This window comes from Spermophilus citellus (assembly GCF_964194105.1).
Source record: "Spermophilus citellus genome assembly, chromosome: 15".
Taxonomy (NCBI): Eukaryota; Metazoa; Chordata; class Mammalia; order Rodentia; family Sciuridae; genus Spermophilus; species Spermophilus citellus.
The window spans coordinates 71,902,308-71,925,914 of NC_138195.1; the positions used below are offsets into that span (position 1 = coordinate 71,902,308).

General features: G+C 44.7%; 2 protein-coding genes across 4 annotated transcripts in view; one reads left to right on the plus strand and one right to left on the minus strand.

The window, feature by feature from the left end:
* The window catches only part of MFSD13A (major facilitator superfamily domain containing 13A), a 19,536-nt gene extending 15,341 nt beyond the window's left edge, over positions 1 to 4,195 (plus strand). For all 3 annotated transcript variants that reach the window (XM_081268731.1, XM_081268732.1, XM_081268733.1), the window contains one exon: positions 1,162 to 4,195. In XM_081268731.1, the coding sequence (XP_081124857.1) occupies positions 1,162 to 1,424 (263 nt within the window). In that variant the 3' untranslated portion in view covers positions 1,425 to 4,195. The remainder of the gene's footprint in view (positions 1 to 1,161) is intronic.
* ACTR1A (actin related protein 1A) lies at positions 3,360 to 21,712 on the minus strand. Its single transcript, XM_081268735.1, has 11 exons — positions 21,552 to 21,712; positions 13,050 to 13,114; positions 11,536 to 11,611; positions 10,651 to 10,776; positions 9,443 to 9,567; positions 7,641 to 7,857; positions 6,923 to 7,015; positions 6,186 to 6,360; positions 6,025 to 6,086; positions 5,242 to 5,282; positions 3,360 to 5,075 (listed from the first exon to the last, which is right to left on the minus strand). Exons 1-11 carry the CDS (start codon positions 21,597 to 21,599, stop codon positions 4,973 to 4,975), a joined length of 1,131 nt encoding a protein of 376 aa, XP_081124861.1. The 5' UTR covers positions 21,600 to 21,712; the 3' UTR covers positions 3,360 to 4,972.
* Positions 21,713 to 23,607: the final 1,895 nt, after the last annotated feature.

The window sequence follows — 23,607 nt, forward strand, 5'->3', positions numbered from 1 at the left end:
ATGAGTAACAGACCAGGTCTTTGTTATCACAGAGCTTATACTCTAATTGGGAGCAGGGTGTTGGCAATAAACAACAAACAAGAATGTATCAAATAATGGTGAGTGTCGTGGTAAAATAGATGGGGAAAGATGAGACCCTGTGGCTGAGAAGCCGCTAAATATGGCTATACAAGGCCTCTCCTTGAAGGTGACCCTCAGGATGTGAACTGAATGGCAAGGTTTGGTCAAGAAAAGGTCTCAGTGAATAATAGGCAGAGGGGATGGCAAATGTGCAATTGATGCAAACTCTGATTCTGAGAGTTACAATGTGTATCAGGAGATTTGGAGAGAACTTTGTACAGGGTTTGGATTTTATTTATTGCACAGGGAAGATATTGGGAGAGTTACAAGCTGTGCAGTGACATGGTCTGATTTTGTTTGTTTGTTTATTTATTTATTTATTTTACGGTACTATGGATTGAACTCAGGACCTCTCATGCCCAGGAAAGTATTCTACCACTGAGCTACACCTCCCAGCTCTTTTATTTTTTGTGGTGCTTGAGGTTGAATCCATGGCCTTGTACATATAAAGGCAAGCACTCCACCAACTGAGCTTTATCCCTAGCCCCTCCCAGCTCTTTTTAAAAATTCCTATTTTGAGACAGGGTCTCACTAAGCTGCCTAGGCTAGCCTTGAACATGTGATCCTCCTGCCCCACTCTCCGCCCCACCAGCCAGTACCTGGGAATCCAGGAATGAATCACCATGCCTGCTCTGAAGGATGTTTTGGAAAGTTCACTATGGCTATTTTATGGGAAGACAGATTGGATCATAGGGAAGCCAGAGTGGGAATAGCAGGAGGATAATTGGAAGAGTGTGACAGAGGCAATGGAGTGTTTGAGCCAGTGTGGTGGTAGGTGGGATGCATTTTGGAGTTGGGGGAGACAAAGACTGGGTATTGGAGAGTGATGAAGTTAACTAAGGAATTGAGGCAGGCCTGCAGGATTTGGCCTGAATTATTGGGTAGATGGTGGTGTCATTCACAAAAAGGGAAGATTGGGAGGAGCAGGTTTAGGGGAGGCATCAAGAGTTGTGGTTTGGGACACATGACATTTGAAATGTCACTCCATGGACTTTGGAAAGGAACTGTTGACCATATACTTTCTATGCTCTCTTGTCCTAGGTCATGATCTTTTCCAACAGCCTCCAATGACCCCTGTTGGGAGTGCCCAGCCCTGGCCAGAGCCACCAGCTCCAGCCCCAGCACAGGCCCCCACGCTCCGCCAGGGCTGCTTCTACCTGCTGGTGCTGGTACCTATCACTTGTGCACTGCTGCAGCTCTTCACCTGGTCCCAGTTCACACTGCATGGGAGGCGCCTGCACATGGTCAAGGCCCAGCGCCAGAATTTGGCACAGGTCCAAACCCTGGACATTAAGACAGTGTGAGAGGTGCAGTAAGGCTACCCTGTTGAGGACACTGCCCCAGTCAGGGAGCAGGAGCCACTTTTGCCAGTGTCCTGCTAGTGCACCTTCTTTGGGTGCAGCATAGAGGAGATGGCAGATGGGAGCTCCTGGAACTTAGCTAGGAATGTCATTGAAGTCTTTTCCTCCCTAGCTGTCTGGCTCAGTTTGAGCAAGGGCTGGGCTGTATGTGCTCAGAGACATGGTTCCTCTGTGGGGCAGGAGGAAAGAGGACCAGAAGGGATGGGGCTACATGTGGTGACTGCCATGGGGCATGGAGGCCCAGCCTACTGTCTGCTAGGGCTGGCTGCTCTAGCGGGCTTAAGAACCACTTTTGATAACACAACTGCTCCCTTTTGCCTAGTCAAGGGAAGCCTACTCTAAGTGCCACTTGCCACTGCCTCCTAGTGTTTTTTTTCAGAGGGTTCTTCTTTAGCTGTTTGAAGTAGCATGTTCCCTCTGCTGCAGGACTCTCCCATCAATACACCTCTGGAGAAGCTCATTTTGTTACAGATTGATTAAAGCCAGTCATTCCTACTTCTTAGGTCCATGTGAGAGAGGGAGAGGGAGGGAAAGAGAGCTGGGTTGGTGGGAATGGGAGTGGGAATCCTATTCCTCACTCAACAGGTAAAACACCCGAAGAGGATTTTCCTAAATAAAAGGTGGCTATCTGCATCAGACTTGCTGGGGTGCAGGGACAAGAATGCAGATTGCTGGTTTCATGGGTACTGGGGGCCAAAGTGACTTTCAGGTCTGGAGTCAGCCATCCCAGTGTATTTCCCAGGCACTGCTACTAGACATGGTCATCAAACAGGAGTCTCTGTTGGGTCAGAGGTTCTCAGCCTGGGGACCACCTGGGCTTCAAAAAGTATCAAATTCTGACTTATTTGGGCTTGAATATGACCTGAGTAGTATTATGATTTCAAAAACCTCTGTAGATGATTTTTCTTGTGACTGGGATTGAAAACCATTGTTCTGGGCCAGCATGTTTCAGCCTTGGCACTAGAGATACTAGGGCAATTTGCATTGCATGTTACCATCCTTGGCTTCTACTTACCAGATGTCAATAGCAACCTCCCAGTTGTGACAACCAAACATGTCTCCAGATAGAAAGTTGTGTCCTAGGGGCAAAACTGACTCCAACTGGGACTCATTGCTTAAGGTCAGAGATTTTGAGGATCTGCTCAGGGATCAAAAGGTAGGCTCTAGGGCTGTATTGCTTGGGAATACACCCCAGCTAATAAATGGGAGAACTTTGGGAAGTTGCTTCATGGATCATAAAAACACATATACTTTGTAGGGTTATTGGGAAGATTAAATGGCTAAGCACCTGACAATTTTTCTGCCAGGTATGGGTTCAAATGGGAAAAAAATGATTAATCAGAATATCTGAGTGTGGGCCACGATAAGCTCCCAGACTTTACATGAAAGTCTGGAAAACCTCTGACTTCAGGGATGTCAAGAGCTACTCATCATTTATATAGCTACTCCATCATTTATAATAGAGCCTCACCCATGGCTTTGGTGCGCACACAGGAGTTAGACCCTTGGTTTTTAAACTAAGGCTTTGGTATGAACATCCTTTTTTCTTTTTTTGGTACTGGAGATTGAACTTAGAGGTACTTTATCACTGGGCTACAACCCCAGTCCTTTTTATTTTTTGAGGGTCTGACTAAGTTGCTAAGGCTGGCCTTCAACTTGTGATCTTCCCACCCGAGCCTCCTGGGTTGTTGGGATCACAGGCAGCTGAACACTGTTTTCATCTACCTGACAGGCTGAGGGTTCGGCTGCAGTCTGTCCATATTCAGTTATGCCTGCTAGAGGAGAGACTAGGCCTGGTCACTGCCTCAGATTCAGAGACTGCAGCTTCTCCCTCTTCCCACCCAACACTGGCCACAGACGAGAGGCCCAGTTGACATGTGTATTGGAACGACTTTATTTAAGTACACTGGGCCCCACCAGGCAATGTGGTTTGTGCGAGGCTGTGCGAGGGACGGGCTTGGGCTAAGAGAAGGGGGGTGAGCTAGTTAAGCACACTGCAGTCCATGGGTTGCCACATCGGTTTCACACACCTGCTTTGGCCCACATCTGGCAGGGGCCTTTGGTCATAGGATGGCGTAGGGAAGAATACTGCCTGGAATCTAGGACTAGGTTGGGACTTGGTGTCACAGGTGAGGGTCCCAGTGAAGACAGGCTCCCCCAGCTTTGTACCATCTGGGTTGAAGGCCTTTGGGCCACTACTAAGGGCCAGGCCTGAGCCCTCCTGGCACTCTGGTCTGGCCCTTTCCTTCCCTCCATTCCCAAATAGGTCCAAAGATGAGAACAGCACATGATCAACCCAGAGGGGGCATTCCTGCCCTTCAACCTAGTCCCCCTGCTCAGCTAGAGTGCAAAAGGCAACTTGGTTAACTGTAGCTTTCCCCAGTCTCAGGGGGACTGTGTCCCAATGCCCCTCCCTTGCAAGGGGCCTCTGCTGAAGAGTGATTCTATCTCCTATTTCAGAAAATCCAACCAGCAACCAGACCGTTGGTTTCAGGGTGGTGAGCAAGTCAGGAGGGAGGAAAAAAAAAAAAGGGCTGGTGGGGGGAGTGTAGCCTTCAATCCCAAAGGGTCCTGAGGCCTATGGATACTGTCAGTTCACCATCAGTAGGGAGTGGCGAGGCCCTGGATGCTACACTAAACCTAGGTGCTGTAAACATTAGTGTGAGCAGGGTGACTAGTAGGCAGGAAGCAGTGAGCCCCCCTCCCCAGTCCCCTTATTGAACATACACTTCAATAAATAAAATTGTTAAGATGGCATTGAAACAAGGATGGATGAGAAGCGAGTAATAGGACCAGAGCCAATAGGCTCCTTAAACTCTCCCAAGACCCTCTGGATGGAACTGGAGCTTGAAGCATTAACTCTGCAGCCAATCAGAGCTGGTCTCTTCAAGTGTCCAGTGTGGTCCTGGTGTACAGGTGGACATGAGGGCTCCCTGCTCTCTCCTTACCCTAGTCTCTATAACCATAATGGAGAGCTTCTCAGCCTCCCAAACCCAAACCGCAACAAAACGAGAAGGACTTAGCCCCAGTCCCAGTCCTCAGTCCATGATCAAGAGGCACCGATAGCAGAATGAGGAGCTAGGGAAGGCAGCAGCTGCTTTGGACCTCAGGGCACCCTGGAGGTGGTGGTAGGGTGGGGCCAGCCCAGCCTAGGCAGGGCAGCAGCAAGATCTCCCTCTGGTGGCAACCAGGGTCCCACATAGCCAAGCAAAGGCCCAGCTGAGAAAGGAAGTGGGGCCTCTGCCAGCACTCTTCCCTGTCAGGGGCCAGTTAGTGGTCAACCCCAGGCCTCAGGCCATCACCATCGTGGGTAGTTCATCGTTCTTTCCGGGCCCAGGGATCCCTGGGCCACATGGCCCTGGCATACGCGCACACACTCATACCCACACACACTCACACACACAGGCAGTTCCTCGCAAACACTCCGACTCAAGAAAGCGAGTTTTAAAGTGGAGTTAACTTCAGAGAGAGGTGAAGATGATGTCTCAACATTAGAAGGTTTTCCTGTGGATGGATCGGGCACCATCTTCCTCATATTCCTTCTTAGAGACCCACATCTTCTTAAAGGTGTCCAGGGAGGCAAGGATAGAGCCCCTGAAGTGGAGGGAATCCAGAGGAACAGTGTGAGACACTGAATTCATGGTGCCAGCTAGTACCCCTGGGGCCAAACGAGATGAGGCCACCCTTTCAAGGACGGGAGTGAGAGTTAATCAATGCTTTTGCTTCCTGTTCCACTCTTATTTCCAGAAAAGCTACTCACCCAATCCATGTAGAGTATAGTCTCTCCTGAGGGGCAGATATCTGCAAAGGTGGGTGGAAAGAGAAATCTGAGACTTCAATACCTCCACCTCCCTTCTACCACTTGTCTCCCCACAGAGGGTAGTAGATGTAATCCATGTAACAGGCTTTAAGCTAGGCTCCTGCTGGACTCTTGATTTCTCTGGAGAGTATTGTGGCTAGCCTGATACTCAATGGGGAAGCAGGGACCATACTCTTTCATTTAGGGTCCCTCCTCAGCGGGCGGTTAACTCTCCTTAGCAGTCACTTAAGATGTTGGACTGTGTACAGGGGAGCCTCCTGGGCAGGAGGTAAGTCAATCTATCAATTTCACTTTCTCTTTTTTAAATTTTTTTTCTTTTTTTTTGTAGTTGTAGATGGACAGCATGCCTTTATTTTATTTATCTTTATGTGGTGCTAAGGATTGAACCCAGTGCCTTACACGTGCTAGGAAAGTGCTCTGCCACTAAGTTATAGCCCCAGCCCAATATCACTTTCTCTTAAAGACTACTTGTGGGGTCTTTAGCACAGTAGTACCCTGCCACATCTGGGTACTGAACTCCTCTTGAGTGATGAATGAGAATGGGTTCTTCCCTCTAGCAGACCTAGACCTCAGGGTCACTGTGTAAACTGGGAGCCACCTGGCACTGCTTGTGGAGTCCTGGCAGCCCGAAAACCCCAAGGGCCCAAGGGAGGTCACACCATGTGGCACTCCAGGTCCTTGGAGCCCCAGTTCTACCCAGCCCAACCCCCACCACATTCCTACCCTGATCTTCACGTCTTTTGGAGCCAGTTTCTTTACTTCACTCAGTAGCCTGTCACCAAAACCTGAATGGGCAGAAAAAGAGACTCAGGTAAAAAATTATTGGGTTGTCTGAGCCCAGCAGGATCAGGATGCTTCTTGGGGACCCAAGAGCAAAGACCAACCTTTAAACAGTGTGGAGCCTCCAGAGAGGACAATGTTGGAGAAAAGTGTGCGCCGCAGGTCCATGTCAGACTTCTGAATGGCAAATACCAGGACCTCATGGATGCCCTCGCTCTCCTCACCAATCAAGTCCGGTCTGAACAGCAGTTCAGGAGCCCGGAATCGGGAAGGACCAATCTGCAGAGTGAAGGACCAACTTAAGAGGTTGAGGCTGGGACCCAAGTTCTTTGAGAGTGTGAATGGAAGAGATGCAGGCTGCCCATCTCTTAGTAAAGCTAGGAAGGCCAGGATCAAGACAGACCCTATATGTAAAGGGCCTCAAATAGAGCTTCTGGGAACAAAATAGAGAATAAAGAGGAACAAATAGAGCTCTTGGGAAAACAGGAGGAGATCCTACATTTACTCAATCTTGGGCATTTTTGAGCTCAGAGATTTCATTCATTCACTCATAGAAATTTATTCATATCAATGGGAGTTCCAGGGAGCGGCAAGTCACCTTATACTGTGTCCAGGACACAGACACCATACTACTTCCCAATCTACCCCAACCTAGGAAAAGCCCCCTGGAGTGTCCTCCTCTCCATACAGAGGGACAAAGTCCCTACTTCTACTCTGTAGGACACAGAAAGCTGATCATGCTGCCTGTGAGTTTCATGTTCTAGGCCCTTGTGGGGAGTTCTGTTTGGGCCCAGAGCTTTTGTGGGTCTTAAGAGAAAGAGGAACGAGGTCTGGTCACTACCTCAATGGTGCTGCCGTCTGGCAGGTAGTACTGAGCCTTCTCCGTCTCTAGCGTCTCATCCTTCTGGGGGTTTATGGACAGGTAGCAGGCTCTCTGCAGAACCAAGCACAGTAGTCAGGATGACAGGGAACCTGGAGCACACAAAGTCCCAGTTCCCAGGGGAGTGGTGTGCTACTGAAGAATCTGGCCATCCACAGTAACTGCCCTAACAGTCCTAAGAGCTGAGCTGCTACCCAGAAGCAGGAGCAGGGAGGTCTCTATCAGCCTGAGCTGGTGGTACTTAGGATATAAAGTCTTCCCTTCCCCTAGCTTCCTGGAGAGCAAGGTTGAAACCTTAGCTCTCTGGTTCCTGGGTCTGAGACAATAATCTAAAATCAGCCCAAGCCCAGACATCTTTCTCCTTCTATTAGTCATGTGGTTCTGGGTCCCTATGGGCTTCCCTAGGGCCGGAGGTGCCAGGAGGGTTCTGTGTACTTAAAGTGTATTCTGGCTTCTCCAAAAAGGACCTATGAAGTATGTAGGGAAGGGGCACCTGTGCACCTGGCTTAAGGAGAGAGCTCCCTCTCCTCCACAAGATGGCAGTATTCAGAAAAGTGAATCTGTCAGTGAGAGGGGCCCAAGTGATCACATAGCTGTCAGCAGGCCTGGTTGGGAACAGAGCCTAACCCAGGACCCCCAGTAGGAGCTTCATCCCTCTTCACTCATGGGCAGCACTCACTTCTTTTATGGCTTTGACAATCTCAAACTCGGAGGATGAGTGGAAATCATAGCCCTCCTTACGCAGGTAGAGGCGAAGGAAGCGAGAGACATCTCGTCCAGCGATGTCGATGCGCATGATTGAGTGAGGCATGGCGAAGCCCTCATAAATGGGCACAGCATGGGTGACACCATCCCCAGAATCCAGCACGACCCCTGTAGTCCTGCCCGTGGCATAACTGAAGCAAAAGGGGCAAACCATCATTGATCTCTGCTTTCTCATGCTGGAAACCCCACTTCTTTTAGAGTTCTGTGTCAGCTAAACTAAAGTTTGGGCCTTTCTCCTGGGCCTTTAGAATGGGTGGAGTACTAGGGAAGCCTTGACATACCTGAATGAAGGAAGGAGCTGAGCTTCTCCAAGCTCCCTCCCCAACTCCCTGAAGAGCAGTGTGAGGAGACAGTCTGGTCTTCAACTGCTCCACAGACCCAGTCTAAGGGGTGGTTTTAATTTACTAGATAAAGAGGAAAAATCTTAAATGCCTACAGGGGCCAGGAGGAAAAGTATATGAGTAAAGGAAAATAAGTATGTTTTCTCATTTCTTCTTCTTTTTTTTTTTATACCAGGGATTGAACCCAGGCATGTTTTACCACTGAGCCACAGCCCCAGCCCTTTTTATTTTTCAGTTTGAGGCAGGGTTCAGGGCTTCACTAAGTTGCTGAGGTGGTTCTTCAACTTGAGATCCTCCTACCTCAGCCTCCTGAGTCGCTGGGATTACAGGCATACACCACTGTACCCAATTCTGTTTTGTATTAGAACTATTTTCTTTTCTTCGAATGATTTTGGTCTAAACTTCTCTCTTTCAGTAGAGATAAGGGTTCAGATACACAGCAATGAACACTTCTTCAGTATTGGAAGGACAATAGGGAATGAAGTGGGCTGTGGTTAAGTCAGCTTGTAACTCTACTTGCTATGGCAGATGCTCCCAGCTCCAGCTGATTTTTGCACTTTGGGAATGTAGGCCAGCATCATCAGATCTTCCAATTTCTTCAGAGAAGTCAAAACTCTGGATCTTGAGCTCCTGTTTTTTTTTTTTTTTTGTTACCAAGAATTAAACTCAGTACTGCTAAGCTACATTCCAGCCCTTTTTATTTATTTTTTAGTTCATGTAGGGTCTCACTAAGTTGCTAAGGGCCTCACTAGGTTGCTGGCTTTGAACTTGTGATCCTCCAGACCCAGCCTCCTGAGTCACTGGGATTACAGGTGTGGATCACTTCGCCTATCAGAAATCTGTTTTTAAATGGTGGCTGACAATGTTTTAAATTCTCTGTGCAAGCTGCCAGCCTAACATCTCTTCAGTAGGCAGAGGCAGGTGTGAGGCAGAATGAGAGTGTAATAGGAATGATGGAGTGTAAAAACAGAGACCAAGGTAGTGTTTCAATCGAGACTGTATCAGCAGCCAAGCAGAACACCGAACACACAGCACTAATAAATACTTGACCACATTAAGGGGCTTTTGGGAAGGGCTATAGCAGTGTGTGTCCTTCTGAGAAGGCAGAGGAGAGCCTTGGGTGGCAAACCCACCGAGAGTTCTGGGACTGGGATATAGTCTCAACACCAGCCATCTCTTTTCTTTTTATTTCAACCGAGAAGGCTCAATGTCCAATTTCAGCAAATCTTGTCCTTTCCCACTATTTTCAGCCCTTCCCAGGGGTGAGTGGGGCTCAAGTGACTCTGCACCAAGCTAAAGGAGAGGCAGCCTTGATTGGGCCAAAGGACTGCTTTCTCCCTTAGAGGCCAGGCTAGCCAGCCAGGCTGCTACTCACAGGCTAAGCACGGCTTGCATGGAGATGAAAAGAGCTGGCACATTGAAGGTCTCGAAGAAAACTTCAGCAGCTCGTTCTCGGTTTTTCCGTGGGTTTAAAGGTGCCTCAGTCAGGAGCACAGGATGCTGGTGAAAAGAAACCCAGGAGGCAATCAGTGGGAGGTCAAGCTTCCATTCTCATGATTACTTTGGGAGAAGCCCCTGTCTGGATGGTTTGAGAGCCTAGCCTCCCTTCAAAAATAGGCAAACTGAGCCTGTCAGCAAGTCCTGCCTAAGTTGATCTCTCAACTTTTCCAATTTGTGACCCCCTCTAACGTCTCATTTTGTCCTCACTCTTCAAGATTCTTCCATAGGTCCTTGTATCTACAGTATATCTCATATTATCAAGAATAAGATTTTGGGGCTGGGGATGTGGCTCAAGCGGTAGCGCGCTCGCCTGGCATGCGTGCGGCCCGGGTTCGATCCTCAGCACCACATACAAACAAAGATGTTGTGTCCGCCGAGAACTAAAAAATAAATATTAAAATTCTCTCTCTCTCTTTCTCTCTCTCCCTCTCTCACTCTCTCTTTAAAAAAAAAGATTTTGTTATTAAATTCTGAATTGCTAGGATAAAAATAATAGTTAAACATTCTTCCCCTATAAACTAAATATATCCTCCTTTACATCCTCGAATTGAGAGTTACTTCTTTGGAAGTTAATGATCCCAGGACAGGTTCTGGATTCTGAAAGATGACACCCAATTCTACCACTTTCTTTACTGGGTGATTTTCTTTTTTGGTACTTGGGATTGAATTTAGAGGCACTTAACCACGGAGCCACATCCCAGCATTTTTTGTATTTTATTTTGAGACAGGGTCTCATTGAGTTGCTTAGAGCCTTTCTAAGTTGCTGAGGCTGGCTTTGAACTCGTGATCCTCCTGTCTCAGCCTCCCAAACCATTGGGATTACAGGTGTGCACCTGCACCTGGCTTCACTGGGTGATCTTGAAAATATTACTCGGCTTTCCCGAACTTCTGTTCTCTTGTTTGTAAAATAAATATAATACTACCTATAACTTATAGGAATAGTATGAAGATTAAATCTGAATATATCTGAAAAGCTCGTGGCCTGGTGCTCTTCGCAGTGATCATCATCCTCATCATCTCTGGGTTAGGGGTTCTGTCAAATTTGTATACTGCATGGGGATGCCCTGTACACAGGACCCTCACCTCCTCTGAGAAAGTCTGCAGCTGGTCCTTAGAATAAACATATTGCCAGATGCGCTCCATGTCATTCCAGTCCTTGACAATGCCATGTTCCATGGGGTATCGGATTGACAGCAGCCCTCGGTGCTCCTGTGGGCAAAGGGCAGGACTCATAGCAGCAGTCAGGCTCTGCCCAGGACCCTGCTCTCCCAAGCCAGAGTTGTGTAGCTTCCATCACTTCCAAAGGAGCCCAGCTTCCTGAGCTCCCATTCTCAAGAACTCACCCAAGCTAATTGGGAGCAGGCACCCAATCTCCAAGTCCTTAGACTGTATGCTACACAGGCAGCTGTACAACAGAGGGCTTCTGAACTTCAATGGGCCCTCAGGTGCTCTAGGGCAAGGGATAGGAGGCACCTTCCTCATTGCCTGGTTCCAGGACATGATCTTCTGGCTCCCACCCATCACCTCAGTTCTTGAAGCCAAAATTGGCAACAATGATTCTGTTGTTCTGCTTACTAGATGCTGCCTGAGGGGCTCTGCCAAAACTGTGTTAATTAACTCATCCCTGGGGTATGCCAGACAGGATCTCCCCACTGAATCCCCTTTGCCAAAAAAATAACCAAGCTAGTCAATTTGATCACTGGTAAGGCAGTAAAGAAAAGCAAAAGCCCTGTTTTCTGGATTGTCTATATGTTTCTCAAAGTGGGGTTCCAGAGATTATTCTTCAAGACCAGAGACTACTCCCGGGACAAAGAAACTGCCTAGACCTAGAATGAAAGGATCAAAAAGAAGATTCCAAGAGAAAATTATTCCTTTACTTGTGGCTGTGTCCAACAAGACACTTCCCATGGGATAAATAATGAAAGTCTTTTGCTGCCTTGGGGCTCCTGTTGTGGGGCTGGGAATTACCTCAGCTTTGGGGCCAATGAAAATATCACCTTCTAGGGCTCCTGCCATGACACGAACATGCTTGGGTCTTCCCACACTAGAAAAGACAGCAGAACACAAGAAAGACATACATAGAGATGAATACAGATACCTAAATTCTACTGTGCTTATCTTCAAGGCATGAAAGTACCGTTGATTTTGATTTCTTTCTTTTTATTTTTCTGTATTTTCTATAATTTCTACAAAGAACATTGTATTATTTTAAGTTATTTATATATTATTTCATATTTTTATTGTGTTTATATTATTTCATAAATTATTAAAACAAATTTTAGAGGTTTCAATACCTTTAGTTCTTCTCTTTCCCCAATGTGTGTGCAGACCAAGAGAAATAAGGAAGCAACAATTTATAAATTAACGGTTAACTCAGAAAATTTAGGGGCTGGTCAGGCACAGTGGTGTACACCTGTAATCCCAGCTAGTTGGGAGGCTGAGGCAGGCAATTACAAGTTTGAGGCCAGCCTAGGCAAAATAGTGAAACCGTGCCTCAAAATGAAATAAAAAGGGCTTGGGCTGGGGTTGTGGCTCGGTGGTAGAGTGCTTGCCTAACACGCGAGAGGCACTGGGTTCGATCTACAACACTACATTAAAAAATAAATTAAAAAAAATATATATATATATTAATTGTAAAAAAAAAAAAAGGGCTGGGAATATAAATATAGCTCAGTGTCCTTGGGTTCAATCCCCAGTACCATAAAAAGAAAAAAAGTTCAGGAATTAGGGTGTAGCTCAGTGGTAGAGTATTTGCCTAGTGTGGGCGAGGCCCTGGGTTTGATCCCTGGCATCAGACACATACACACACTAAAAAAAAAAAAAAGTTTTGACTCCTTAGCTCCCTTCCCAGGACTTCTTCTAAGTGAGACTGTGATATGTGATGATGGCACTCAGAGGCACAATCTTTTTTTTTTTTTCTAGTTAGAGCCCTTCCCCAGGCCTCCATGCCATTTCCTGCCTGCAGTCTGAATCTCAGGAGGCAACCTCTTGAGAAACATTCTCATTAAGATGGCAGGTATGGTTTAATGTTACATCCCATCTGGGCAACAAAGTTTAAAGGGGGCATTTTAGCTTGTTGTGATGGCATGAACTTTAGTCCCAGCAACACAGGAAGCTGAGGAAGGAGGATCTCTTGAGCCTAGGAATTCAAACTGAGCAACATAACAAAAACTCCATCAAGGGGAAAAAAAAAAGGGCTCTATAAAGATGAAATCATCAATCAATGAGTTACCAATGATAGAATTTATAGCAACAGATAAAATCATATTTCAAAAAAGAGGCCTCTTTCCTGTGCCCATCAAATTGTACTAGATAGTAAACTGTTTGCTTACTCCAAATTCAACTCCTATCCCTTGACTGCTATTGTTTTGAGCACCAGGGCTGACCTGATAGTGTTCCTCTTCCTAAAAGACAGGAGGGCTGACCCCATGACAAAGTTGATGAGACTCCCAGAGTCCTGACAGAGTAATAGAATGACTTACTAATTTGGAAAGCAGTATTTGGGGATTTGATCACCAGCAAAACCAGCTTTAATCACACCGGATCCCTTAGGAGAAAGAAGAAAGAGAAGTCAGAATGATCATTAAACCAAGAGAAGATATGCATTATATGGTTTCATTTTTTTTTAATATTTATTTATTTATTTTTTAGTTTTCGGTTGACGCAACATCTTTGTTTGTATGTGGTGCTGAGGATCGAACCTGGGCTGTATGCATGCCAGGCGAGGGCGCCACCGCCTGAGCCACATCCCCAGCCCTGGTTTCATTTATTAAAAAAAAAGAGAGAGAGCTGGGGATGTGGCTCAAGCGGTAGCTCGCTCGCCTGGTGTGCGTGCGGCCCGGGTTTGATCCTCAGCACCACATACCAACAAAGATGTTGTGTCCGCCGAGAACTAAAAAATAAATATTAAAAAAATTCTCTCTCTCTCCTCTCTCACTCTCTCTTTAAAAAAAAAAAAAAGAGAGAGAGACAGAGACAGAGACCTTACATTTGAATTTAATATATACATCTGCATATGCCTAGAAAAGGTGAATCCACACCTAGCAAGGGACATGAGATTGGAAGGAGTGATGTGCAAAACTTCCACTGCACACCCCTATTGTTTGATTTTTCTATAGCGCAAGTCTTTTCTACATACTTTGGGAACTGAAAAGAATATTACAGTTTTTTTTTTGAAAATGTAAAACTTTTAATAGCACATTGAGTATATTCAAATGGAAAAAGCAGATTCAATGATAAATGATAAAATTATGAAATATCCTTCTCTTTTTTCTTTTTCTTTTATTTTTTTTCCTTCTCTTGATACATTTAGCATTTGCATTTTTTCTTCTCTAATACACCCTGCCACCTTTCCCCTGTACATTTCTATTACTTTCCCCATCTGTTCCATGGACAGATTCCTTCCTCCCTCCTCAGTAATATAGAAACTTCACCCCCAGGCAAACTATGATGTTGTATTTGTCAATTTTCTAGATATATGTTGGCATGATACATACAGTTTTTGAATATACTTTGGGAACTGAAAAGAACATTAATAAACGAAAGAAAAAGAAAACTAAGAAGAGACAAGTGCCCAGAAGCACCAAAGCAGCTGGTTCAGGAACAAAACTGAGGTGAAAAGCATGTGATTCTTTCTAGCACAGGATGCTTAACACCCCACTTCCGTTCAGGCCCATACTCTCCCTGTCTCCCTGACCTTAGAACCCATCCCACCATGAGCATCATCATACTTGCAGCTGACTCCACATTGTTTAAACACGGTGCTTATGGGTATTTTGTTATTATTTTATTATTTAGGGAAGCCCTAAAGCCTTGTCTGAGAATAGGAGACGAGGTCCACAATCCTGCTATTCCAAAATGTTGTACTCTTGGGTGTTGTGCTGTATTGTATTGTCATATATGTTTGGTGGGGTGTCCAGAAAAAAATCCAAGTTTTTCAACCAACATACCTTCCAGGGCCCAACCAATGTAAACATTGACTCTATAGACACAGATACCAACCCCTCTGCAAGACAGATGTTGAGACGGGATATTCCTTGCAGATACGCCCTGTTCTTTCTTGACTCTTCTATTACTATACCTGAAACCCTCACCCTTTATCATTTGCAGCTGCATGCATAACAGCGGCAAGGCCTTGTAGCTTAGGCAAGTTTTATATTAAGCACTTTTGACTATTTTTGATAGGCTGGCATGGAAAGTGATTCTTCCAGAACCCACACAGCAGACAGTAAACACATCAGGAGATGTTAAATAGCCAATATTATCTTTGCACAAAGGCTCCCAGCAACACACGTGGATTCCTCCCTGTCTCTGATTCCTGCTCGTCTACAGGGGTAGGGGAATGAGACTGGCCATCCAGGTATCTGCCTCTGACAAGAAAAATAGGGGTGAGTATAGTGAGAGCTGGTAGAAGGCCAGGGAAAGTGGTATGTGGGGAGAATAGGATCAACCAGTTTTCTGAGGAAACAGGAACCTCTGCTGGCATAAGAGAGAGAAAATAGGAGACAATGTGCAAACTCAGTGGCCTGGGCAGTACAGCAAGGAGCCTGGAAATGTGCAGCTATAAACTGAGCTGAAAGATGGAGAATGAGGGGGAACTTTCCTATTTCAAACTCCAGGGCTCTGTGACTGTGGTAGGATAGGCAGGAACAGCACTGTGCAAGAGGACCCTGGGAATTTGTTAGTTCAAGCTTCCGATGATTGCTCACTGCCTTCACCTGGGTGTTGTGTCATCGAACTGGATCTCCAGGCAGGGATTGAAAAAAATAGAGAAATAAAAATGAGACCTATTTCAGACCTGAATTGTGTGTGTGTGTGTGTGTGTGTGTGTGTGTGTGTGTGTGTATGGGGGGGGTTGTACTAGAGATTGAACCCAGGATCCAGGGGGCACTCTACCATTTATCTATATCCCCAACCCTTTTAATTTGTTGCCCAGGCTGGCTTCAAACTTGCAATCCTCTTGCCTCGGCCTTCTGAGTGTCTGGGATTACAGACACATGCCACCCTGTCCAGCCAGAACTTGGACATTTTTAAAAGACGATTGTCGGTGGAGTTGATTATTTTCTTCTCACGATCTTGCAGCAAATCACTATTACCTAAACCATGAAGTAGCAAGCATCTCTTTCTGTTTTCTATAAAGGGTTTAAGGTTTCCATTTTTGTCTTTCCCTAGTCTAAGTTCCTTGAGATCAGAGATTCACAGTATGGTCATTTGCTGGGTACTCAACAGATGCTGGCTGACTAAAGTTAAAATCAAGTGCAAATAATTGGCAGAGGAGAGCTACAATAGGGAACCTGAATGGCAGCTGGATGCCAGCAGCAGCCCCAGGCAGAGGTGGTACAGAAAAGGCAAAAGCTGTGCTGGGAATGATGTACAGGGAAGAACCAGACTCAACTTGTCCCAGTGGCCTCCAGTGGGCATGCCAGGCCAGTAGTTGGGTGAAGGATCAGTGGGGAGGGGAAGCGGCTCAGCTGCTTAGTTCTGCTTAAGCCACAGAGCAAAGGCATAGAAAATGGTCATATCCATTTCTTTTCTTTTCTTCTTTTTTTTTTTTTTTTTGGTACCAGGAATTGAACCCAGGAGTGCTTAGCTTCCGAGTCATATCCCCAGCCCTTTTCAGTATTTTATTAGAGACAGGGTCTCGCTTAGTTGCTGAGACTGTGTTTGAACTCTCCAATCCTCCTTCCTCATCAGCCTCTCGAATGGCTGAGATTACAGGCATGTGCCACTGCCCGGGCAACATCTATTTCTTTAACAGGAAACTTGTATCTGGCAAACGAGCTGCTGCTTTCTTTGTTATTCAGTTTGGCAAAGCCAAGTGAACAAATGCCTTGTAGAGGCTTCTTGAAAAAGTAGTCTCGTTAACTATTTGATGTATAAGGACTCAAGTCTGTTGCCAGTCACCACTGTTCTCCTTAGTGTGTAGGCAAACAAAGAACTCCCTCAGAATGGCTCTTAGAGTACCTGCTGGCTGTAGACGTTGTGGCTTGGGTGAACTTTATACTAAGAACTTCTGATTACACTTGATGATCTGGGAAAGAGACTTGTTAACTCTCATTTTATGTGTGAGAAAAGGATGTTGGGAGAGGTGGGGCCACAGATTCTAGGACACAAATTGTTAACTAGTGGTTCATTTTGGCCCAAGACATATTTTGTTGATCCATAAAAATAAAAATATATACTATTATATATATGTACATACACACACACACACACACACACTATATATATATATATATTTTTTTTTTCTTTTTAAACAAATTTACTGCTGGGTTCCTATAATCCCAGAGACTGAGGAGGCTGAAGCAGGAGGACCACAAGTTCAAGGCCAACCTGGGCAACTTAGTGAGACCCTGTCTTAAAAAAAAAAAAAAAGTATCAAAGAGGGAAGGGTGGTAGAAATGTAGTTGAAAAGACTGGCCAAGAATAGGTAACTTTTTTTTTTTTTTTTTTTTTTGGCACTAGGGATTGAACCCAGGAACATTTGACCATCAAACCACATCCCCAGCCTTTCTTTTATATTTTATTTAGAAACAGGGTTTTGCTAAATTGCTTAGGGCCTTGCTAAGTTGCTGAGGCTGGCTTTGAACTTGCAATTCTCCTGCCTCAGCCTCTGGTAGTACAGGCATGTGCCACCACCCAGGCAAGAAATAGATAACTTACAACTGGGTGACAGATCTGTGGATGATCATTATACTATTCTGTCTCCTTTTTGTATGTTTGAATTTTGCTGTAATAAAAAGAACTTACAAAATGATAGCCCTTAAGTAGAATTTCAAAACACAAATACTAAATGTGTATATATGCACAATACAGAAAATATATGTCCATACAGTGATAGATAAAAGGAACAAATTGATTTTACAGTGATGGTTGCTTCTGGAACAGAAAGACAGGCTGGGATTGGGGAGTGGTACAAAGAGGCTTCGATTTTACCTAAAATGTTTTATTTCCTAAAAACAATTCTGAAGTAAATATAGCAAAATGTCAACATTTATTAAAATGGTGGTAGACACTTGCTACATGGGTGCTTGCTACACATGTCTGAACTTTTCTATATATATAAAGTATTCTATTTTTTTTAAAAAGGGGGAACTGAAGCAGGACAATATCCAAAAAAGCAAAACAGTGGGTGGAGAATACTGTGCCTGCATTTAGGTCCACACAGTCACAGTCTTTTTTAATATGTTTATTTTGTTTATTTATTTTTATGTGGTGCTGAGGATCAAACCCAGTGCCTCACAAGTGCGAGGCAAGTGCTCTGCCACTGAGCCACAACCCCAGCCCATGTCACAGTTTTAAGACTGATAAGAATGTTGATCCATTTTAGGACAGAACTGAGATCTTAGCAAATTTCTGAGTTTTAAAATAAATGTAGTAGCTAACCAAAGTGGCATGGCAGCTGTTTTTCTCTTATATGATTGTCTATGACATCTTCAGAAATTATTTTTTATATTTAGTTTTAAAAAATAATTATCGCTTTAGCATTTTTATTAAAGCACCCACCATCTTCTAATCTGCCATTTTCCTCATTAAATTCTGATGAAATGGTCTGATGTCAGAGTAGAAATGAAAGGAGTGGTCACAACTGTCTTAAGACTGGGAAAGGCTGTGAACCAATAATGGGGCTCTTCACTCTTTTTCTTGCTTTCTTTGTCTTCCTTCCCTTTAATTACTTTCATAGCCCAAAAATAAAATTGGAAAATGTTAAGCTAGGGAGTTGTTAAATCTACTAATGACACATTATTCTCATTCTATAAAGTTAGCTCAAATATTTCAAATGATTTTTCCTATCTTTCATTTAAAAATAAAAAACAAAATCCTCTAAATGCCAAACAGCAAGGACTATCTGAAGTCTCAAATCTAAAAATGTGGCAGGAATATTCAGCAAATCCTAATGGGAAAAATGACTTAAGTTTCTCCTACTTCACTTTTAGGCAGAATTGCAGGCATAATAAAGAAAATGTTTTTCCAAAGGAAAGACAAGTCAATTCTTTAAATCTTGAAACGAAAGATGCACCGCTGCTTTGCTACCAAATATAAAGTCATGGGGGATTGGTTCCAGGACTCCCTCTCCCAGACACCTGAACCCTTAAATAGATGCTCAAGTCACTTATATAAAATGGCACAAGAGGCTGACATGCTTGTGTATACTTGTAATCCCATGAATTTGGGAGTCTGAGGAAGTAGGATTGTAAATTCAAGTCCAGCTTGGCAACTTGGCAAGACCCAACCCCAAACAACAAACAAACAAATAAAAAGTACTTTTAATAATTTTATATCATTATTATTTTGGTACCAGGGATTAAACTCAGAGGCACTAGACCACTGAGCCACATCCCCAGCCCTATTTTGTATTTTATTTAGAGATAGGGTCTCACTAAAGCTGGCTTTGAACTCTGCCTCAGCCTCTTGAGCTGCTGGGATTACACACATGCATTACAGTGCCTGGCTAGATTATTTATAATACCTAATTATATGTGTGAATACTGTTAGGTATTTGTTTAGGGGATAATAACAAGACCTTAAAAGTCTGTACTTGTTTGGTACAGGTGCAATTTAAAATATATATTATTACTTTATTTATTTATTTATTTTTGGTGCTGAGGATTGAACCCAGTGCCTCATATATGCTAGGCAAGTGCTCTACCACTGAGCCACAACCCCACCCACTAAAAAGAAATATTTTTGATCTACTGTTGGTGAATACAAGAATTTGGAACCTTGGATCTGGAGGGTCAATTGTACTATCAAGAAAGTGAAAGATGAATCTAAGAGGCATTAGCTTCAGTAACATTAAGGAAAATGGCTGGAGATGGAACTCCTGACCAACAATTCAAGAAGCAAAGGAACTAAATGGGATGGGCAGACTGCTCCTTTTGATATTACTAATGACATCAGGAAATTGATAATTCTGTATATTTTTCTTTCTATAACTATGAAAAGGTTAGATAAAGGACGCAAAGACTAGCTAAAGGCAGAAACAGTAGTTTCCTCTGAAAATAAATACCAAGAACAAGGAGTCCTATTCAATCCTCTACAGTTGAATAACTAACTAGGGGAAACCCCTCATTCTTTCTTTACTTAGGGACATTTTTGTTACTATGATAGAGACATTCAGTCATTCATCTAGTCCCCCATCAAACCAATGAAAAGTCTTTTTTTTTTTTTTAAAGAGAGAGTGAGAGAGGAGAGAGAGAGAGAATTTTTTTTTTTTTTAATATTTTTTAGTTCTCGGCGGACACAACATTTTTGTTGGTATGTGGTGCTGAGGATCGAACCCGGGCCGCACGCATGCCAGGCGAGCGCGCTACCGCTTGAGCCACATCCCCAGCCCTGAAAAGTCTTCATTGAGGATGTTGTGGTGCCAGGCTGTAGGTATTGTATGTATAAAGTGGGTGGGTAATGGGAGACTAATAAAAAATAAAGCAATATCACCTCTTCCCATAAAGTCTTAACAGTCTAGTGAGGAAGACAACAATAATAACAACAAAAAATCCTGTAAAAAATGAGATGTTTCATGAAGTTCAATCTTGACTTTTTAAAGGCAAAAGTCATACCCTTGAAGAAAAGCTAACAACAGATAAAGCATCTTTCCTTGGAAAAAGTGAGCAACTTGGAACCAGATCTCAGTCTGAGTCTTGGCCCCTCAACTCCTACACCAGGTGGTTCGGATAATCTCTCGAAGACTTACATCCCTGTGTAGACCGAAACTGGGGAAAGTAATTGCCATCTACCTACCAGAGCTAAGCTTAAACAAGATTATGCAAAAGATGTATGTTATATGCCCAAGAGCCCAAGGGCTGGACCAACATAGTGAATCTGATAAGAATCAGCCCACGATGCAAGGAACTGGTAGTTTGCATCAAAGTAAGGACCTAGAAGAGGAGTGGAAAGGTAACACCACTCTAGGTAGTATCAAATTTTTGAATGAAATACAGAAATGGAAGATAACTGTCCCTCTACCTTTTAAATAAAACCAGTATTTAGGTTCTTTACATTTATCATTATTGATGCGCTGCATGGGTGGTGCTAGCAATAAGAATGACGAATAAAGCACTGGATTTAGGACATCTCTACTGTGACCTTGGGCTCACTTCTAGCTTCAGTTTTCTCATCTGTGAAATGAGGATGAAACTTCCTTCTTAATCATCTATCCAGTTTTTGTGAGGATCCAACTCGAATGCAGGTGAAAGCCTCCTGGAAGCGGCAAAGCGACTGGCAAACACTATTATGTTTGATAATTTCTCCATCCTAGTAACTAGGCATTCTGAAGAGGAAAGCATCTCCTCGCTTGCTTTGTCATTCTCCTTTCTTCTCGACCTTTATTAACTACCATTTATAATTACAGAAATAACTGAAATCCTATGGTCGTTTGGGGCACCAGATTCTCGGGCTCCACCCAGATACAGCCCACCACACCAACCCACCCTCCGGCACCCAAGGAAACTTAAGACCTTCTACACCCGCAGGCGGGCCCTAGCCCCACCACCCGAATCCCCGAAGCCAATCCCCACAGCCCTAGTGCAGCGCTCCGCCCCTTAGAGAGGTGGAAACACTACGGCGGCTGCAAGAAGGACAAGCGCGCGAGCCAATAACTACAGCGCGCTGCCCTCATCCGGCAAGGCCCAGAGGCGGGAATCATCGGCCAAGATAGACAACCAGAGCAGCCAATAGAGTGATCGAAATCTGTTACTGGGCGGGCTCCAGGAGCTCACAGAGCTGTTAAGGCCCCTCGAGTCAAGGGCCCAAGGACCCCGCTCAGACTACAGCTTTTCCCTTTATTCACTCCAAAGTTCTCCATCCCACGGTTTCTGGCCGGCCCCCCAGCCTGCAGAGTCAGAGAGGGCGGAGGCGGCGGCAGCTGAACCCGCCTGACAGGCCGCGCCAGTGACAAAGAGCCGGCGACCCAGACTGAAATCTGGGAAGCGATCCTTTCGGGAAGCAGACCACGAGTCCCTTTAGAAATAGCAAAGACAACTCACGTTGTCGATCACAACAGGCTGGTTGGCGATCACATCGTAGGACTCCATGGCAAAGGAATCTCTCCTTCCGAGGAAGGAACTGCCAGCCGGGTCAGCCGCTAACGCCAGAGACACGCATGCGCAGTCTAGCCGCCGGTACAAGGCGTTGAGGGAGCGGCCCGACCTCGCCTTCAAAGCACTACAATCCCCAGCATGCCTCGTACCAGGGTTAGTGCTCCAGCTTGCACTGGGGCCCCGCCTAGTTTAAGAGACTGAGTGTCGCATTTCCGAAGCACAGTGTCCTGGGCTTCGTAGTACCAATAGGTTAGAGAAATGAGGTAATGGTTGTGTTGCACTCCTGGATCTGTAGTCCCTTTGAAGGAGTTCACAATGCATGCTTAAGTATGTAGTCTTCTCGACTACATGTGTAGTTGGGTTTGGATTCTACTAATCAGTCTTAGCACTCCTCACCCACCCCATTTTAAATAATCATTTTATTGTAAAGGGATTGAACTCAGGGGCGCTTTACCACTGGGCTACAGCCTCAGTTCGCCCCAGCCCTCCGTTTTATTATTATTATTATTATTATTATTATTATTATTATTATTATATGTGTGTGTGTGTGTGTGCTGGAGACCGAACCCAGGGCCTGTGCATGCAAGGCAAGCTCTATCAACTGAGCTATATCCCCAGCCCGTCCCCAGCTTTTTGAGACAGGCTTTCCCTAAGTTGCTTAGCGCCTCACTAAGTTGCTGAGCCTGGCCTCGAATTTGTGATCCTCCAGCCTCAGACTCCGGAGTCGGTGGGATAACGGGCTCCCACTCCCAGCTCCTCATCCCTTCTTTTGGACAATTTTAGGTTTCTATTTTTTATTTGGGTATATAAGTATATAACATCTCCTAGTGAAGTGGCACCCCCTTTCTCCACAGAAAAGCCCTCTTCACCATGGCTAATTTTAGGACTGTCAGCAAAAGAGTCCATTGTAGATAAACTTCCTATTTTCGTGTCACCCTGTTTACTTGGCCACTGGCGGAGAAGATACCAGCACTCCAGGTGCTGGACACCCCCTTACTAGTTTTCACAAAGGTATCCAGTATAGTACTTTAAAGAAATATGCAAACAAGGCCTCTGGCCTTGAACTGGGCTTCACAGAGATGTCTACATTTTTAAGCTAAGTTACAAATGGGCCCATGGTAACAGCTGGCAGGGGGAGGAAAGAAAGGGGAGATAAAGCTCTCCCCTTCTCAGGTGTTGTCCTTGAAGAGTTAACTTGCCCAGAACAGTGAAAGCAAAAGCTGCTTTTATGTGAACTACTTCTGAGCCCCTCCCCTTACACACTGGGTATAAAACTCTGAAACTCCCTGAACTCAGTGTTCAGGGGATTGATTGATTACAGCAAAGGCTGTACCCTCTGAACCTGGCTGCAGCCAAATAAAACTGTTTCCTGCTATCTTCGGTGCCTTGCCTCGTTTGTCCCTACAACACTAGTATCTTACACTCAAAGGAAATTCTAGCAAACAAACATACACGGAGGAAAAACATATTCCTAAAACAAAGAAAAATATAGGGCATAAGAAAAAGAAAAAAGAACATTATACATTGTCACTTCTTTTCACACTTCTTCCTGAATAGGGGTACACTTTGTAACAGGCAAACATTGTCTGAGTTGTTGTTTTGTTACCAGGGATTGAACTAAGGGGCACTAAACCACTGAAGCACATCCCCAGCCTTTTTTTTTTTTTTTTTTTTTTTTTTTTGAGACAGGGCCTCTCTAAGTTGTTGAGGTTGTCTTTGAACTTGTGATCTTTCTGCCTTCTCCTCCCCAGCGGCTGGGTTTACAGGCATATGTCATGGGGTTCGATTTTTATGTGTTTTGTCTTTTTTTTTTTTTTTTTGGTACCAGGGATTGAAAGTAGAGGGCGCTTAATCACTGAGCCACATTCCCCAGCCATTTTTCATTTATGTATTTTAAAAACTTTTTAGAAATTTTTAGTTGTTGAGAGACCTTTGTTTATATGTGGAGCTGAGAATCGACTCACACATGCCAGGCAAGCGTGCTACTGCTGAGCCACAGCCC

Bases quoted from the DNA above. Each gene is read 5' to 3' on its own strand.
- ACTR1A (XM_081268735.1), bottom strand. From the start codon at position 21,599: ATGGAGTCCTACGATGTGATCGCCAACCAGCCTGTTGTGATCGACAAC. The intron at 6,087-6,185 runs GTTGGTCTTTGC...CTGCCCATTCAG, and splicing joins AGGCTCCACACTGTTTAAAG to GTTTTGGTGACAGGCTACTG. The intron at 5,076-5,241 runs GTGAGTAGCTTT...CCTCCACTTCAG, and splicing joins CTATACTCTACATGGATTGG to GGGCTCTATCCTTGCCTCCC.